This window comes from Cupressus sempervirens, chromosome 6 (assembly GCF_028749045.1).
Source record: "Cupressus sempervirens isolate cs-2001-9-10 chromosome 6, ASM2874904v1, whole genome shotgun sequence".
NCBI lineage: Eukaryota > Viridiplantae > Streptophyta > Pinopsida > Cupressales > Cupressaceae > Cupressus > Cupressus sempervirens.
The window spans coordinates 22,526,931-22,547,993 of NC_143123.1; the positions used below are offsets into that span (position 1 = coordinate 22,526,931).

General features: G+C 32.2%; 1 protein-coding gene across 2 annotated transcripts; it reads left to right on the forward strand.

The window, feature by feature from the left end:
• The first annotated feature begins 5,781 nt into the window (after window positions 1–5,781).
• LOC149550876 (uncharacterized) lies at window positions 5,782–9,517 on the forward strand. 2 transcript variants are annotated; one of them, XR_016352632.1, is made up of 5 exons: window positions 5,782–6,347; window positions 8,118–8,224; window positions 8,318–8,436; window positions 8,763–9,148; window positions 9,330–9,517. XR_016352632.1 is itself a non-coding variant. In XM_089786457.1 (4 exons), the coding sequence occupies exons 1-4, from the start codon at window positions 6,050–6,052 to the stop codon at window positions 8,893–8,895; spliced, it is 657 nt and encodes a 218-aa protein (XP_089642583.1). In that variant the 5' UTR covers window positions 5,782–6,049; the 3' UTR covers window positions 8,896–9,517. The 2 variants fall into 2 exon arrangements, 1 of the variants encoding a protein (XP_089642583.1); XM_089786457.1 differs by having other exon boundaries at window positions 8,763–9,517.
• Window positions 9,518–21,063: the final 11,546 nt, after the last annotated feature.

A 21,063-nucleotide genomic window follows, 5' to 3' on the forward strand; every position in this document is an offset into this window, starting at 1 on the left:
CCCACCCAAATAGGAAATTTCTTTATTATTTCCTTAGTGGGGTCGAAGTTTGGAACCCAATATTCCATGTAAAAATTGAACCCATCTAGAAAATATGGTCCTCCATTTAAAATCCAGTCTCTTTTATGGGCCAACTCCACCGTAACCATACAAAACCCATTGTCCAGAGTTTTGAAATATTTCACCATACCCCACTTCTCATCACACCAAGTCTTTATCTTCCCTATTGTAGGCCATGGGCCTCCCCATTTCAAGAAGAAGGCATTTTTTTTTCTAGCTAAGCTCTCTTCTCCATCGTTGAACCCATATCTAACACCACCCTTTCTACTATGTACCTTACTATTTGTTGTTCCTCTATCATATGCTTCTCTTGGTTCACCATTTCTTATGGTTTCCTTAAACTCTTTGCAATCCCTTCAAAGTCCACCCTACCCCCCAGATTGATGGATGTGAACCTTTGCATTGGATGACTTCTCTGTCCATTAAAACTTTTTCTTTCTCCCTCATTTTTCCATGATCTTCCTTTCTGTTGTTCCACTTTTTTCCACTGAGTCCTTTTTTGGAAGTTTTTTCTCTCCCCCTGCCACCTCCCATTACTATTTCCCCAAAACCTAAAACTTTCATGCCTTATGAACAGTTCAAACCTTCCAGTTTGTTGAAATTTTCGGCCATGCTTATTGTAACCATCCTTAAACTTGTGTGTAAACTCTTCTCTCTACCATTTAGCCATTCTTGTTAAAAAATTTCTTAAATACTTGTTTAAGGGTTTGTGGTAACTAGTGTGACTCGAACCGGAGTTGATGCGTAGCATCAAGATTATTAGCCTAACACTACACCTCACAACTTGCCTTCACACCAACTCGGCTATTCACTCACCCTTTCTCTTAATCACTTTATTAATCATCGTCTTATTTCATTTCTATTTTTATCCTTCATTCCCTCAAAAAATTAGTTAAGAAAGAAATGGAATATTCTAAAAACTAAACATAAAGGCCCATCCCCCTCCACCAAGGTCTCATGTTATGAATTTATTGCTTCCATTTGTCCCTTTGTCCACCTAGGCCTATTATTGTGTAGGATCCCCCTAAAATTATGCTACCCCTCCCACTGGTAGCCTCTTAGACACACTCAAGCTCAACAACAATAAATGCTCAAATTCCCTAGGTTAAATTCCTATCATGGCACCTCTTGAAACCCCTATCTATGTTGGTATTGAGTGGAGTCAAAGGATAACACGAAAAAAACACAACCTATAACTAAGAAGAAAGGAAAGGCATCTAATAAAACTAATTTTACAACCCAAGGAATTAACTCTTACATTGAAGCTACTAAGAAAATCAATACTCCTTAGTGGTCTAACAGGCTTTCTACTCATTCTACAAATAAGGGGAAAATGGTAAATGTGGATGTAGAGTTTGAGGAGGAGAACGATAATGGGAGTGAAGAGAAAAAAGGGGAAGCTAAAGAGGTAAATACTAAAGATAGTAAGGATACAAAGTGTTGGAATATTCAAATATGGAAAGAATACTTATGAGAGGGGGGGTGAATCAGAAGTATTGTACTTTAACCAATAAAACCTTTTAACTGAAAGTAAATTGCATGTATGTAAATACATCAAGAAAATTTATGAAACTAAAACATGCATACACAACACATAACACTAGGATTTGGTAACCCAGAAACCCTCTAGGAATAAGAAGGTAAAACTGGGGTGGGGATGATACCCACAAAAATTACTGCAGCAATATTGTTCAACCACTTCTAATGGTTTGCCCTGTTAAAGGCTTTACACTGTGTCAATAGTGACCTGGTTAAAGGCTTTCAAAACACTCAACATGAAGTGTCACCCTGTTAAAGGATTTATTTACCTTTTGATAAGGATCTACAGATAGCTGTTAAGCCAACCTATCTACATAGGATTTCCTTTCTAATACACTTGTAAGAGAGTATTAGATATTATAAACCTGATTGTTTGCAATCCTTGTTTGCTAAATGCAGGTACTTGTTCTGGCTCTTTCTCTAATTTCGATCTCTGAGATCTGATTTCTGGTTTTCTTCTTTGCTTTGTTCTGATCAACTGATTATTGAATTGCTACTCTTATTTTCTATGTCTCCTTTCACTGAATTCCATTATGTTTTTCCTTTAACACTGCTCTCCTTCTCTCTTTCCTCATCTCTCTTTCAATGAAACTTTCGTCTTCCTTAAAAAGACTTTGAAGACTTAGGGTTTGATATGAATCTACGATCCACATTGATTCTTAATTTCCCGCTCAATACTTGCTTTTTGTTGATTGATTGCATGCCTTTCTAATTTTCCAATTGGCTGCATGCAGATTGCATAGAAAATGTAAAAGATTCGTTCTTATCTCTATATCTTTTGAGATTTATCTTATGTCGGCTACAAAAACAGTTTACATCATAGTTTGTGCAATCACAAACTCTTATGCTGATATCCTTAGTTACTCGGCTCCTGAAGCATTACTGATACTCGGCACATGATGTTTCCTGGATAGCTCGGCACCTTAACAAAACTGTATCACTCGGCACTTTATGCTACTCGGCACTTATTAACACTCGGCACCTTATGTTGCTCGGCACTTGTCATTACTCGGCACCTTATGTTACTTGGCACTTGTTATTACTCGGCACCTTATATTACTCGGCACTTGTTATTACTCGGCACCTACTCTTTGCTCGGCATGTATAGTGAAAAATGGTTAAGTGTATTGACACTCAACTGTCAAAATTATTCTTTAAACCAACAACAAGGATGGAGGATATCTTAATCTCTATAAACAACTCCTCCCATGTGTCCAAAAGCATAAAAAATGAGTCCAATAGACCTCACAAAAGAAGTGATGCTAGAGGAAATCAGTACTACCAAACTTATTGTTGACATGACCTATAATGACATCCTATATAGAAATTATTACAAATGTATTTCTACAATTGGTGAACTCAAAAAGATTAAGGCTAAGGTTTAAGAGCTTAGAAGCGAAATTGGCAACATTTCTAGAGTTCACCTAAGGTTTGTGCATAGTTCAACAAAATCCCTTTAATTTTTGCAGAATAAGGTTCTAAGAGAATATGACAATAGCTAGAACAAATATAAGGAACTCATCAAGTTCCTCATTGAGGAGTGGTTAACTACATTTCACCAGGTTAAATGCAACAACAAGGGAGCTTCATAGGGACTGTGTCCCTTGTCCTATTTATTTTTGTTGTTCCTAGTTGCCAGTATGGGCATACTAGGAAAAAAAAAAAAAATTTACTTTTTAATTGTGGAACTATTATTAAGTATTTGTATATTCACTAGGATGGCCTTGCCTAGTCTTATTACTTGAAATTAAGTAGTATACATGATATATTGGATAGTACATCCAAAGACATAAATTCCCATTTGATGGCATGGATTATCAATAAATACTAATGTTTTTAATAGTAGTAGCTAGTTAAAGTGTTTTTAATATGATGTTATTGTTAATCTACTAACTATAAGCCCTTTAGGTTGTTGTATCTAAGGGACAACACCATAGTTTTTGTTTCTTTTAACAAAAACCACAAAAAGATAGAAGAAAATATCTTGTAAACTATTTTTTGTAGGAATGGCATATTAAACATGTGAATGTGTTTTTAGAGGATCTTAAGAAAAGCTCTTCTTGAAATATACTAAAATCTAATCCCATTCATGCAACTACCAATCCAACCTTTCTTCTTCACATTTACTTATTTGTTATGGCACTAAAAACACGCTTATCTTTCATTGGAAGGTCAAATACCCATATGGGACCCCCTTTTTATTTCCAGCAAAAGGTTGAAACATTTCAAAGAAGCTTTGCATACAAATCATGCATTCAACATTCTACATTTAGAATTGAAGAATGAGGTTGTATTTAAGATTGAGATGTAAGTAGAAAAGGTAATGTTTTTTATTGATCCTTTGGTTTGAGGATGATGTTGAATGGTTTTCAATGAGCCCACCATAGATCAAGATTTGTTGAGGTACTGACATCATAATTAATGACTATGGTGGAATGGATAACACTCAGTCTTTGGCTCTTAGTCAAAGAGGTTTAATGCATGGCTTGGGTTCTCATATTGAAGACATCTAAATGAATTTGGGTTTGATATAAAACCCTCCATCAAACAAAAATAGCATGGCGTCAAGGATGATTGTAGATCAACCTTCAAGGTGGAGAGGTTATTATTCCTCTTATTATTTTAGATTAAGAGAACTCGGTGGCATATTCAACCCTCCTTCAAATAAATCCTATCATTAATTAAACTTTATTCTTATAATGATCCACCTTATCCATCTTCTAGTGCAATGAATTGTGTTGAGTGCAACTTTGTTACATGTTATATTTGAATGAAACTTTAATGTATAAATCTTAGGTATCCTCAAATTGTAAATACAACTTGGCTATTATATCTTTTTTCATTTTAGCAATTAAAAAACCAAAAATATATGTTAGGGTAATAAATTTAATTTAATTTTAAGTTGAAATCATAAAAAAATCAAGGTATGATTAATCAATTAAGAGTGAATTGAGCTTTATTGGACATGAGTTGAGATGAAAACAAGATGGAATTAATGTTCACTTGAACTTTAACATAACGAGAACTTTGACTAATGCAATATTATAACAAAGAGATGCAAACAATAATCTAATACCAAATCTGAGGTTAGAAAGAAAAGATGACAAAAAAAAGAAATAAAAATCTCAAAATATTATCACACATTATTTTAAAGCTAATGTAAGAATAATTAGACTATTAGTATTTATAATTTAACACTTCCATGCGCAAATCTAAAATATCAAAGATAGATGGTATCAACAACAAGTGTTACTAGGGTTTTTTTTTACATGGATAGAAAATCTAAATCTTCTTGCACCTAAATCAAATCTGAAAACTAAGTTAATATTGAATTAAGTATAATCAAAGTGACCAATCTCAATGTCAACATAATACTCAAATGTTAAACTTGAAAAAATATAAGAAAGAGATTTGTAAATGTAATATCTTGATTTAGTCTAATAATTCCTAAATACATCTTCATTTTAGAAATTCTTTCAAACTATAATCCACACATTAGATTGATGCAGTTTGTAGGATTGAATGTGTTTGGCTATGTTTTGAGTCTATGATAATCCACACATGTTAATTGACGAATGTCAATGCCAATGATTGTCAATCTTGAACTCCAAGCAATTTAATCTTTTAATAAATGATAAATTTGCACTTACAAACAAATCTAGATTATATAATACCACGTATAATCCAATTAAGATAAACAATGATGTGACACAACAGAAATGTTAAAAGTAGTTACATGAATTAGGTATAGAAATTTTCATTTATAATTTAGAACCAAAATGTGATGAAGCATTCAAAGTTGGATAACATTAAGTAAGTTGATGTACCATGCAAAAGGAAATGTAAGTGACTTTCAACCATGATCCTTGAAAAAACTTGAAAACCCCCAATAAAAATTGATCCCACCAATCGCCAACCATCAGAGCAACAAACTTTCTGTTAGGAAGTGATGTGCTAACACGAGAATCTATACCAATTGGCCATGGCGACTTGGCAACATTTACCACAGTTTTTTCCAATCCCAAAACAAATATCAATACATAACAATACACAAGAGACAAACTCTGATACCTAAATCATTGTTCTACGCTAGGCATCTGCAACACGCGATAACATGTGTCAAACCTATAATAAGTATATCTACAACAGGACAAATCTTTACCAACATTTATAAAGAAAAATGTCTTTGAAACATGTTGATTTCATTGACGCAGCTATATTAGCAGTAAGTGTCATTCCGCTGATGGCGGGGATTCATTTGTCAAATGCTGACTCGAACTCTTACCCAGTTTGTTTAGTAAATGCTATGCAATTCTCTAGTATGAACTATGAATAAATCTAAGCAAGCAGACATTTGTGCGATTCTGGCTTTGCAAGAAGATCACAGCACCTGTAACATCATTGCGGAAGAAGAGAAAAGCAGCTGTAACATCATCTTGCAAGCCAGGAAATGTGGTTCCTGAGGCGTTTGATTGGGTGTAAAAGAGGAAGAATGTGTAGAGATAAGTATTCTTTCTCTGATACAAATTCTGAGCATTCTGTGTCTGCATCTACTGAAGGTCTTCTCAGGAGATGGAAGAATTATCAAACAGTGAGCTCCTGCTGTAGCAACAAGAGAGTTGTTGTTTTGGTGGATGAAGGGAGAGAAGCTAAGGTGGCCCTCTTATGGGCTCTCTCCAATGTCCTCCATAATCACCACACCCTCACATTGCTTCATGTTCTTGACAACAGAGATGTTGCCTGCTCAGGTATTGTGATAAATAGCATTTTATATTTTATTTTTAAATGAGGATGTATCTCCATGACTTTGAGACTAGTGACCTCTTCAATCCGAAAGCAGTTTCGAATTTGAGACCATAGAGAACTATCCACAACCTCATGTCAATTGTGCTATTCGTGTGATAAAGAACCTGTTGGTGTTAGTATATTGAGGTTTAAGCAATTACAAAGCGCAAAGCCTAGTTGGGTAGGGCAGGGCTATTGTAGAGGTGTGATGGCTACCATTGCTTTTTAATTATTTATTTGTGAGTTAATTTTGGTATTTCATATGGGAATATGAGTTTATGTTAATATTGCTTTAATCAGAGATTAATGGTATCCATTTGATCAAAATTATCTGTGATATGTTCTTCGACCTCGTCTCTGCATGTGATTCTTCTCAATGTTTTAAAACTTGATGAAGGATATCAATCTGAACCTTGTCTCTGCATATCATTCTTCCCAATGTTTTAAAACTTGATGAAGGATATCAATCTGGACCTTGTCTCTGCATATCATTCTTCCCAATGTTTTAAAACTTGATGAAGATGTCATTTAAAAACATTGAATATTAAAGTCTTGCCAAATTCAGATCCCAGGGCTCAATTGGGTAGGGCAGAGCAAAAACAGAGGTTTGCTGATCACAATGTTTTGTTTTCTATTTTTTCTGATTGATCACATGGATTAATTTTGGTACTTGATATGGAAGCAGGAGTATATATCAACATCTTCAAGTCAGACATTAAGAGGTATCTAAGTTATCTAAATTGTTTAGTATGGAATCTCCAGAAATTAAGAGAGGTATCTATTTCTTCAAAATTGTTTAGAATACAATTGTAGTCTTATATCTTGTGTCAGAAATGAAAGAAAGATATAGTTAGAACCCCAGTTTTATATCTATCAGAGATTAAGAGGTGCCTATTCCGTCAAAATTGTTTAGATTACAATTGCAGTTTTACATAGTTTTATATCTTGTTTCAGAAATTAATATTCCATAAGAATTGTCTGATATTTTACATTGGATTAAGATTTGAAACTTGGTAAAATTATGATCAAAAATATATTATCACATTCACCAACTGCATTTGACCAATTGAAATACAAACTTTTGATTGATTATTAAACTTTTTACCGTTGGGATGATTGAATCATTCCCCTATTGGTAGTGTACCAAAAGATATCTAAAATGCTTACAAGCAACTGGTTTGTGTCCATCAGCCAGAGATTCCCAAGCTAGGTTGAGAACATGTAGTGGATATCAAGTATACAGGGCATCACTTCACATCAACATTGTCACCAAAGGCATTGCTTAATTTACCAGACAAAATGTAACAAAAAAATTTATTAAAAAGTTAAAACTTATTTTTTTCAAGGCTGTGATTTATTTTTCAAAATTTATGTTGTTTTCTATCATAATGTAGATAATGTAGATCATGAAGAACAAATATTGAAGATTTGATAAAAAGTTATTGTTTTTACCATTTCCATAATATATGTAGAACATAAAAAACAAATACTAAAAACTTTCATGAAAATTTATTGTAAATTTAGTCAACAGTCCATTTTGTATGAAAGATAACCGTGTCCATCACAAAATGGGTAGTAGCTCAGTGGCAGTGATATCAATAGTGTGGAATGTCCTAGAGCAGAGTCTTGATTAATTGGAAATTTCATATAAATTTTCAGAAAAATAAACCTATCTGCTTATTTCGATCTGCATTTCATTATTTAAAGCAATTGGGTGTATGGGTATTCTGTAGGTGGTCATTTCTGGAGGGGTGATGAAAAAAGGGGCAGAGAGAGCCTGGACACACAATTCTCACTAGTCAAATCGCTGGAAACCATGTGCAAATCTTATTGCCCAGAGGTATGTATGTATATATTTATAAGACAACAATAACATCCTGTATAATGAGTTATGGGGTTAATGAAAATGCAAGGGATTCGACCTGGATGTCAGGTTCGAGTTGAGGTGGTGATGACAGAAGGAAATAAAAAGAGCACAATTCTGTGGTGGGTCAAGAAATTAGAAGCATCAATGCTGGTGGTTGGCCAGAAGAAGCCATCAAAGTTTTACAGGTATGAAGAGGGTTTTCCATATCTTTCCTTCTTTTCTTTTTTTGTGGTTTTCAGTATAAACATCTAATGGGTATTGAGCTGAAAGATCTTTTTTTCTTATCGAATTTTGTTTTTGGATTAGATTCTGTATATATTTTAGTATCAATGTTTCGGATCACATTCTGTGATTCATCTCTCTTTTTTAACCATCCTTTTATTCTGATGATGGATCATAGAATGCGATCCTAAATATTGATACTAAAAAATACACAATCTAATCTAGAAACAAAATTCGATACTAAAAATGAATTATGAAAATCTAATATTATTCGTCTTTCCCCTTTCAGAAAAGAGGACACTGTGGATTTTTGCATTGCCAATGCAGAGTGTTTGACTGTGGGAGTTAGAAAAAGGAGCAGCAGAAGTGGAGGGTATATTATCAACAGCAGAGAGGTTAAAAATTTCTGGCTTTTGGCTTAAGATTTCAAACTGTTTGCAGTTCATGGAAATTAATGAAAGTGCACGTGCCACAAGGAAAAGGATTAAACAGAAGCATTGCGTAGAGAATGAATAAGGAATTTCTGGTTTGGAGCACAAGGATGGGTTTACTAATCATTCACCGTCTTTTACAATATGTGCAAAGTCCATTTGTGCTTGGTACGCTCTTTTTAATTTTTAAGTTTCAGCTGGTGATGGCGAAAAGCTAGAGATATTCTCAGTGTTGCAAGAAAGGGTAAGAAATTGATTGTTTCTTCCATTCAATGAAGGAGTGAGTTTTAATGATGTTTATGAGATCAGTCAATGCATGTAAGAGAGTATCATTGTGAACTATCTTACTGGGTCAGATGGTGTTTTAAAATATTTTATTTCAAATGTTTCTTGATCATAACTCTGTTAGAATTGTAATGTGGCAGACTACTTTCTCTGTCTACTTTTTGAAGGGAAGCGAGGCTATAAGATGAACCATTGGGTGATTCCTTTTCTAATTGGAATGGACTCATTAGAAAAGGACAGATTATTGTGTTTTTTCTTCCAAATTTTACAAGACAATTTCTCCCTTTCACTGAATCAAAATAAGAACTATTATGATTGTGGATATATATACATATTACTATTATGATTGTGGATATATATACATATATGTTTTAAAAACAGTTGAATATAAAATAAATCTTGTCATAATTTTATTTTATTTTTAAATTAAATTATGAAAATTTAGATCGAGTGAAAATAGACATTTAAGTTGTTCTCTTAAAAATGATATATACTTATTTAAAATTGATTCATTTTTTGCAAGAAATAATTGAAAATGAATAAGTAAAACATTGTAGATAATGTTATAGACCCAGTCATAAAAATAGTGGTTATAGATAAGATCTCTTGATGTATGAACATTGTAGGCCTTGAGTGTCTAATTATTTGACCTATAGATGTATTAACATGGTATAATGATAAATGGGAGTATGATAGAATTAGGGAGACAATTAGGGAGACAGGAGAATGGTAGAATTAGTGAAAAATTAACGTCACAATCATTTTAATGTGTCTTCAACACTCTTCGGAAGTGTGTTTGGATTTACAATTTAGATCCCTTAGGAATCATGTGCTATTGTCATTTGTGTTCATGAAGAAAGGGGAAGTATCAATACTACTGATTATTGTCAACTTTTGGATAGCTAAATGTACTTTCCCGATTCTAAGCGTAAGAATTGAGAAGATAATTTTTATGGAGTTCTTTATTTGGGAATATGATTTGTGAAAGGTTATGATAGTAAAAATATCTTTGTTGTTAAACTTTATACTAGGAGCTCATTGATTGATACTATCCATGTGATGAACCCATAGGAAGTCATTGACTCATTCTCTATTCTTGTAATATGCTCTCCAAGCTAGACATAGGGTTCTTACATTAGGCATCATGACTTCAGCATCCATTATATTGGTAAATCATTTACAATAAATTATCCTCTTCCCGTGTCTATATATTTAGAGTCGACATGAGATCAGATCATTGTATAGGTAATCAAATATTGTTGAAGTGTTGTCAAAGTAAAGAAAACGTTAGTGTGTGGATAAATCACACACTTGATGATCAATATATATTTGTCTTCTTTTTCATTTATTTTTTTGTTTAAAAAAATATCCACATTAATTTATGTCAAAACCTAATTTGCTAATTTATAAATCTTAATATTAATTCAAATACACTCACATAAATTAATCTTGTAGTAATCATTATTTAAAAACTAAATTTTAAACTTACAAACCCTAATAAAGCTATTTCATCTACCCTTTCTTGAATGTAAGGAAAGACTACAATTCTTACACTCAAGACAAGTTACATATGTAGGTAGAAGTCAAGATAATCATGTATTACAGTAGTAGTATTACTTTTGTATTTCATCAGGTGGACCAAAAGAGGAAGCTAAGATTTCAATTCTTACACTCAAGACAAGTTACATGCATAGGTAGAAGTCAATATCAAGATGGACTATAGTAGTAATATTGTTTTTGCCTTCTACTACGTGAAACAAAGGAGGAAGCCAACTAATATATATCCTTTTTTATGTTGTAGACTAGTTTTCAAGGGAGTACACCACATATGACTCATATTTTATAGCTATATTGGTTGACATTATAATTTTAATGAGTCAAACTTATTCCACACGGATTAAAAGCTAATATGAGCCCATTTTGATTCTGACTCCATTGAAACATTAATGTTTTACAACTTCCTTGTGAATAATTTCTTCTAAGGATAAAAACCTTACAGCAATCTTCATTCTTCCATTTCTCCACATAGTCAAATTCTATGGTTATTTACTTTTTTGAATATAAGACTCGTTTTAACAGAATCCATTCAAAAATAATTTCGCATACCTGATAATCACATTTTTGCATACAATGTTGATTTTACACTACACAACTCTGTAATGTCCCCATTTTGGCAGTAATTTGATTTAATTAATTTAATTAATTAAGTTGTCCAAAATAATGAATATTTTATGAGAATGACTAATTAATTATTTTAATTAAATAAATAAGTGGTATTAAGTTAATTATTTATAAAGTTATCAAATAAATAAATATTAAAAAGGCAACTTTATATTTAATTAATTTAATAAAGTGACTTGAAAATATCTTATAAAGTCACTTAATAAATAAAATTAAAATAATGTTCTAGAAGTTTCTGGAGAAAGTGGAGAAAAAGAATAAATAGGCATCCTGGGCTTCATTCTCATCATCCAGTTTTGATCATTTCTCTTGACATTAGATTGTGAATACAATCACATGGTCTATTGTGAAGCCAAGGGTTTCAGATAGTCTATTGGTCTTTGGGAACGATACCTCCTAGTAGATCACATAACTGAGGAAGTGAAAGACCTTCTGAAGGGTTGCACTTTGGAAGTGGTATTCAGCCATTTCAAGTTGAGCTTAATTTGTATACTCAGACTACCTGAGGGTTTGAGTTTTTTGGAAGTAGATCCGAAAAAGCAATCCAAAAAGGCAGATCCAAAAAAGCATATCCGAAAAAGCAATTCAAAAAAGAAAAGCAAAAAGGCAGATCCGAAAAAAGCAAGTGAAAAAGCATATCAGAAAAAGCAAAGCAGAAAGGCAGCATTGGAGAAAATTATTATAGCCATCTACAATCAAGTTCCTTTGGATATTACATGCATTGTTCTTATCATTTAGATGCATATTAGAAGGTAAGGTTGTAGGTGAAAGTTGTAACAGATTTAAGCATCATTCTTGCGGATGTAAGCCAAGAGTCTTGGCCATTTCATACTAGCATTGTAGTTAACATTTTATGTACAATAAAAGAGACATAATTTGTTGGTCTGATATAGTGTAATTGAATATGTATTTATCATTCATGATCAGCTTATTAGTTTGCATGACAATTGTTTGACAAAATGTCAATTAGCTGTAAGTTCTCTTTTTGGCATAAATAATGTTATAATTCTGCATACCAAGTGTTTGTATTAATGCCACTTGGCTATAAGTGCATTAATGCCATCACAAGTTGCATCCCAAGTGTTTGTCAAAATTACTAGTTGTTGTAGCTGCATATTGCAAGTAGTTTCAATCACATATATGCATTGAATCAATTGTCAAAATAAGTTGCACATTCATGTTAGGTCATTGTTTAGTCAATTTAGAGTCTTCTTGCAAGCATTCTTATTGATGCTAAGTGAAGGAAAGAATCATAAAAGAAAACTGAAATTTTATATCAGTCATATGACCCTTGTATGCAAAGTGTTTTCTTGAACCTTTATCAGCATTTTGGGATCAGATTTGAGCAGGGTCATTACAAACTCCTCAACATCCACAACAAATTCATACAAAATCACTATGTAGTATATATCAACATGTTCATTAACATTGATCCATTTGTCTGGTAAAAGTGTTTAAGTTCAAATTTTGACATTTCAATTGCACTTGGGAAAGAATGTGAGGCATTCAAGTGTAGAAGAGAAATTGAATTGAATTTTTATGGACACATTTTGCTTTTGGAATTTAATTATATTTTGTCATTTTTTTGTAAGAGGGTGTATGCTTTTGATCCGAAGCTATAAATATGCGATATAACATAAGGGGGACCTCATTAACATAATTTAAACATTCATAATTAGCACTACAAAAAGATTTGATTATTGATGCCAAGAACAATAAAACCACAATTTAATTATCATACTGCACCATTATCTAGAATTTTTTCTTGTTTTATTAATTTTAAGATAATATTATATTTCTTTTTTGGTTTATCTTTTATTTTAAATAAAAAACCGTAGAAAAATATAAACATTATGTGTTTAAATATTTCAAAACAATCATCAAGTCTGAGGATCCACCTTATAAATTTTAGTCTCAACCTTCAAACAAGTATGGTAATTCTCATTTTTATGACGGTTTCCCATTTTAAACTAATATCCAAATTATTGTGTTGTGCACCCAAAATATTCATAAAATATGTGTACAAATGATGAGAGTTTTTAAAAGATTCTGTAAACGCCCTTAAACTAATCAAGGAATCCTATCCATTAACCTCAGTTTCATCAAGGAATGGAGGGGAATGAATCTACCACAACTACCTTTTGAGAAAGAACCTATGCCTCTCTTGACTCAATGATTATTGAGACATTGTGTGATGAGGAAGAACATTAGCATTTCAAATTATCCCCTCAACTTTTGCTAATTTTAGTCTTGTTGTTTATTCCACTTTCACGTTTCCAAATTAAGATGTATTTTAATCAACAATAAAGTTAAAGAAAATTTATCTCTAAATCAAGTATGACGAATAGATTTATCTCCATTATGCCCATAAGACCAACTTTTCAATTGTCATAATCCACAATATGTCCACAAGACCAACTCACCAACTATCATGTTCTTAATGACATCATTTGGCACATGGCAAATAACTCCCTTAGTCAATTGTCCAACTTATAACACTATTTTAGGAAATATAGGACCACCCAACTTAGGTACATCCAACAAAATAAAATGCTTCAATAAATCACATAAAATCTGAAATGATTTTGTGAAGACTCTCAATTCACTTGGAACATTTGTTTCATTATTGCGAGAAAACACAGAGCAATTAGAAACATCTATAGGACTATTTTGGTCACCACTGGAGCTAAACCAAACACCTACAATAATAGTACAATTCACACATACCATGCCAAAATAATTGACTTTAAATAAGGGAGATTTTGATCCTAAAATCTTGATATAGTAAAAGATGGTTCGTTGCAATAGAATAAAAAATTACTCGTTGATAGTTATGAAAGTATAGTTTAAACCTCAATTCCTTTACTTCCACGTGGATGTAATTCAATGGTCTTAAGAATCAATTCAATAATTCATTTTCTATTTATTTTTATTCTTTCCAAGTAGTCAACCTTTATGTATTCCTTTTATTAGCTTCTTATGATAATGTTGAAAAATCATAATGTGGCATAATGTTTCTCACTTAGGTCTTTTATAAACATTTTGATTCAACAAAAGGTCTTGGATCAACAAGTAAGAACTGATAAAATCTCCCAAAATGCCTACCCAACTTGGATCTTATGTACATGAAAAAAATAGTGAAAGTATTAAGTATTCAATGAGCATTAGGAATTCATAGTGATAACAAAGTCTCTATATTTGTAGTTTCAATCATCATAATTTGTTTCTATACCTCCCTCTCAAAGCTATCTATTTTTAAAATTATCATACCCCTCATTAGAATACTTAGACCTCTCAAAAAAAATTTATCCTATTGAATACCAATTTAGGAAACCCTAATGCAACTTTACTTGAGAGTGCAATGTTTAAACTTGTAGGAAGCATAGGAAATAACTTGTTCACCTTTCAGATTGCCAAGTAGACATATACATTGTCTCTACACTCAACTTATGGTTGCAACATGCTCCTTAGTTTTCTTGCAATAAATAATTTACTTTCCATTCCATTCTAAAACATAGAATATATAAATGGAGGACTAGACTACTAGCTTGCAAATACACCCAAAAACACCTTCTAACCAAACATGAAGGAATAGTTTCTTGTCATTATCATCTTCTATCATTGAAGATGTGGCCGAATCCTCTTTGAGCTACAACCTTATCAAGGGGCTTCTTCTTCCAATGGTTTTTCTTCCATCGTGATGAACTCTTTGTTTTTGGGTGATATTTCCATCTTACATTTCTTCAAATAGTATTGTGGACGTAGACTCCAACATCATCTTGTCCATTGTTAGAACATAACATTATTATGGGGTCATTAACCATATAATATTTATACATTGTTCTAATACAAGGTTATATAACCTTACATATTGTATGCTTTATTACTAACATATCCAATTTAAGATTTATTATCTATTTATGAATGAAAGTTATTGAAGCAACATGACTAATACACCTTTATTAAAAGAGGTTCTCTCTCATTTGAGAGACTGTGAATTTGGATAACTTATAGTGAGTTATGTCACTATGGAAAAATTCACCATGTGCAACTAAGGAGATGTATCTCCAACTTTTGTCTATCTTTAAATAGATTATATTTTGTAAGTGTTTTAATAAAATGATGTTTTCCAGGGATTTTTTTATTACAGGTTCTTTACCATTCATGTCTTGTGGAATTTGTTAAATCTATGTTTGTATGATTCTAATCTTATTTTATGCTTAGTTTATAACAATTAGTATCTTAAAGGTCCTAATTTTTACCATGGTATCATAGCCTATTAGGTTGTGTTATGCATTTACTATTTGTAAACTTTTTTTATTTACTTATTTTGCTAAATTACTTGAACCGTCATGGTTGGCCTAACCTAACAATATTGTTTACAAAATGCATGAAAAATGTAATACTCATTGACGTATGGAATTCATTTCCACTTTTTGTATAATTATACAACATTACTGACATAAGACTCATTCCAACAAAGTTTGCGTGGATTTTATTCCAGGGAGTTTTAAGTATATGTCTATGCAATTCGGTAATGTGTGTTGCTTATTTTTTAGTATTATATTTTATAATATAATTTCAATATTCTTACAAATCAAATTGTTTAAATTGACATTCAAATTTATATATTGTATTAAAGTTTAAATTCCTTATAAAATAAAATAAAAACTGACTATTATCATTCTCTTGATTTTTATTTTTAATTCATGTAACTTATAAAGACCTAGACATGTTAGATGATTTCTATTTAAGCAATGCAAAATATTCTTATAATATATTTATAGTGATATTTATTGAAATTGTGTCTTACATATTACAAAGTCCGAATTTTAATGAATGCCACACTCTATTTATACTCAAATAGATTTTGATCCGTAATGTCGTACTCTTTGATGCTAGCATGTGACTTATGTTTGTGTACTTTATGATAACCCATTCCAAAACTTAAAAATGGAATTGGATGCACTTTGGTTCCACAAATCGTACGATAAGAATGTGAGAAAGGCAAGGATCTATAAAGTCTATATATTCCTGGTAAAATGTGTTATTATAATCAAGAAATAACTTTACTATTTCTCAATCTCTGCAACATATAATCAAATTGATCAAGGTTGCACTTTCTCGCACTTTTTTATAGAAGTTTTCATGGAATTTGTATTAAAAAATTGGAAGTTCTTTCCTCTCCTACCAAATTAGAGGCGCCTCTTCTGACCAGTTCAACCCAAACACTTTTTCTATCCAACCTAAATGGAGGATGCTAGTCCAAAAATGAGGCAAGACACATCATAGAATATATATTTATTATTCCTTATTTATATCGTTTACTCATGCTGTATTCAATTAAAAATTAAGCTAGAAAGCTATTGTGCTAGGACTAAATTGCTCTCAAAATGTGGTGTTAGAATCCTTTTGTTATATATTTGGATGTTGAAATGCAAGTTGTTTTCTCTAATGTCATGTTCGACCCCAACTAATAGCTATTGCTAAAGATCACGACTAATCCCTACTCAAAACTACAAAGTTAGTATCAAGGAGTGTGTACTTGATAATCTTGGAGAAATGTGACTTTATTATTATTGCATATTACAAGGTGCACTTCTTTTGTTTCACTTAGAGACTTTATTTTGTAATACACCTCATTTTATGTTTGTTGCAAATAAAGTTAATTTCTAAATGTTATTTTCAAGGCACATGCCTTAAATGACATATTTCTATAAAATTATTTTGTTATTAATGTATCAATTTTGAAATTAAAAACATGGATTTTTCTTATTTCAAAACTTCGCCATTCTAAAATTATTCTCTTTAACATCCATGGATGTCAAGTCAATTACAAAACTATAGTTATGGTACCTATTAAGTATAATTAATTATTTGGCTACTAAATTTGTAATTTCAAATTTACATTTCATAAGGGCACTCAATGTTGAATGAATATACTGGATCAAATCCCTTAATTTCTTAGACATTGTAATTAAATTAATGAGAATAAATCTCTGACATAATTAATTTTCCATTGAACTTTTTTTCAACATCAACTTATCATAACATATCAACTAACATAGTTGCATTTGAAGTTTCTTTTGGATTTGATTGTGTAGATGTCTTTGCATCAATATTTGGGATCACACTTTATGGTTAATTATACTTATGGTTTGTTTCATGTTCACCCTAATGATGGATCACAAAGTTTGATCTAAAACATTGATACAAAAACATCAACACAATCAAAACTAGAAGAAACTTCAAATGATCTTATGAATTGTGGAAATATATTTGCTCTAAACATAGTTGCAGACAGACAAACATGTTTGAGTTGATTTACTTTTTATTGTACATTTACCATGCCACATTAGAATTTTAAAAGGAGACATGTCAATCAACTAAAAATGACACCTATCCAAACAACATTTAGACACTAATTTACAACTTACATTATGCTTTTTTAGGAGCACAAAGCATGTCTAGCTCTTGCCTCCTTTATGTGTCGTGAGATACTATGACATAATGTTAATATGATTATTTGATCCTTAGGTTAAAATTTAGCTAAAAAATAGTAACTTGAAGGCCCATATTAACTTTGAATTGTTTTGAGACCACCTTTATTAAATGATAAAATTTATGGATAGATTCTTGAATAAATGAAAAGAAACAATAATAACATGATCTTTCAAGGTGTATGGAAAAAAATAGTTAGTATATCATCCACATGAATGATCTCCACATTCAATAGTTAAAAGATATATTATCTTTATTCAAGGGGTGCCCTTGTCATAATACAATGCCACAAAGGTCGTAGGGGTGTAATAATCTTACATCATAGCACGGTGGATGTCCAACTTCCTTTTTTTCTTTAGTAATTGCTTTTGACTAGAGCTTGAACTAGTGGGGTCACATCTAGGGGACCCCATCCCAGAAGTATTACAAACATTCAGTCATTTATTCATGCTCTAACATTAACACCTCAAAGATTAGATTGTGCATTCAACAATTCCTCAAGAATATCCATCTCAAGATTCACAGGTCTACTAACAAAACACCTTTTCTCTCCATCTCCTTATCCCTCCAAACCATCATCTTATCACTCCATCTCCTTATAACTCCCTAACTCTCCTTATTACTCCATCTCCTTATAATTCCCTAACTCTCCTTACTACACAACCTCCTTATACCTCCCTAACTCATTATAACTCCCAACCAAGTGTTGTTGACAATGAGCAACAACTCCAACTAGGAGTGAGAGGGTGCTAAACACAACTCGAGGAGAACCTCAGACACCATGAGTGAGGGTCATCGACATTGAGGAATGCAAAAAATTACCATCTACCAATCACCAGCATCAGAGACATAATCTAACACAGGTCATTAACAACAAAGCACACAAGCAATCAAACCACACCAAGACACCAACAAGCAACAATATCAAGGTGTAACAACAAGAAGGAGAGTCAGTCATAGGCATCAGCGACACCACCCGAAATCTCAAGACACAAACACACTTTCAAGATTCAAACAATAGACCTTGTACAAACGATGTGCATGACATTACCATCATGTTGTCTAGTCATCTCCGAATGTCTAACTTCCTTAAATTTATTACTATTTGTTTATTTGTTCTCAACCTTGATCTCTTTTCAGTGTCGGTCTACCTTTTACATGTGTCCATATAGGCTAGTGAAGGAATGGTAACAAGAAAAGGTTTAGGATCACAAGACTAGGTGACGCATGGGTAATAGTAATCTATCTTACAAACATGTATTAAGTTGACTCCCAATGACTAGTGGACAAGTTCACGAATCACCGAATAAGAAGTATGATTCTAATTTAAGGGTTGACGATGAATAAAAATAAATTTCGATAAGAAAAAATAAATAAAGATATATAAATAAACAAAAACTAAAGATAAAATATAGAATCAAATTTAATCCAAAAGTAACATATATTACATTAAGACACTTAAGAAACACCCATGAAAAATTTACACCATACACTAACCCATGCAAAACATCTACCAAATGATCGATTAGCCATTTTTCATTACTGTGTAATTATCTGACGGAACCATGAGCATCTTCATAAGATATACAGTTAACGTTATCAGCAATTGTTCTATGCTCAAATGAAACCAACGTTTATGTTTCAAACTTTCATTCTATGCTCTTACGAAACCAACATTTTCATTTGTAAAGAATTCATTTATATGCTCAAAAGTAAACAGCATTTTATTTCTTAAAGATTCAGTCTATGCTCAAATGAAACCAGCATTTTATTTCTTAAAGATTCAGTCTATGCTCAAATGAAACCAGCATTTTATTTCTTAAAGATTCAGTCTATTCTGAAATAAACTACTTACAAGAAGGTACCTGAAACAAATTGCCAGACATTATTCATTGAAATTCGAAATTTTCCATGATCTTGACAGAAGTTTCTGCAAAAAAGACTCTGATAGCAGTTTCCAGTTGCGGCAGTAGAAGAGAGATTATCTTATAAACAATTCATTCTATGCTCAAATGAAACCAGCATTTTCTTTTGTAAATATTCAATCTATGCTCAAATGAAACCAAAATTTTCTTTTGAAAGATTCCATACTTTGTAGCAATATCCGGAATCAAGTTTCATTTATTTTTGCACAGGGTTTATTCTTCAACAGGTTGAAGAAGGTATGCATGTGTACAGAAAGTCCATAATCTGAAGGTCATCGTCGCAGAATACTTACAAGAAGGCAGCCGGTACAAATTGCAGCACATTATTCATTGAAATTTGAAAAATTTCCATGATCTTGACGGAAATTTCTGCAAAAAAAGACATTGAAACTAATTTCCAGTTGCGGCACTAGAAGTAACATGATCTTCGGGGCAAAGCAGGGGATTCTGGACTCAGGGACTCCAAATCTTTGTGTTTTGAAAACGACTGAGTGCCACGGATCAGCGAAAGAATCTGCTCAAACTCCTCCACATCGCACGGAATATTTAAAACCCCTCTTTGCTGGAAGCCGTATTTTTCTTCGGCCTTTTCGAGAAGAATCCGAAACAGGGGATGTGACAAGTAAACAGTCGGGATTACGAATTTCTTCCTTCGTTCGCCAATGTAGACGGGCATGGATGAGCGCTCTTTCTTCCGCCATTTAAGTCCAAATCCAAAGCCAAAGCCAAAGGTTGAGCTCGTTTCTTCCAAAACCTGTCGCTCTGTACAAACAGGCCTGTACTGTGTTTTAATGGATCGATCTGTTAAGATTTCCTTCACCTTTCTCACCGTCTGTATCATGCATTTCCCGTGCTTTTTGAGATCCATGCTTCGACAACTTCTTCAACTTAACAAAACAGCAATGGAAACTTTTTCATTTGGTGCTACAATGATATATTTATGGAGAGATTTTTGGTATGATCTTCTCGCTTCCCGAAATCAATTGCAGATTTGGTTTTAAATCTTGGTACCAAAAAATCGGATTCGATTGAACAATTTTTAATTTCTTGTATTTTTAGTATTTTTAAAATCTAATCCTCTTTTTTTGAATGATAAGTAATAGGAAATGATAATGTTGGAGTTGTTTATTTAATTTCATTCTTATCCATTAAATATGATTTAATGTCTATTCTTTTTAGATAATATTGGATTATTTAGTAGTTGTTACGGATACAATTGTTGTTTTTATTCAATTCAATTTTTCAATTAAATTGACCAATCAACTCA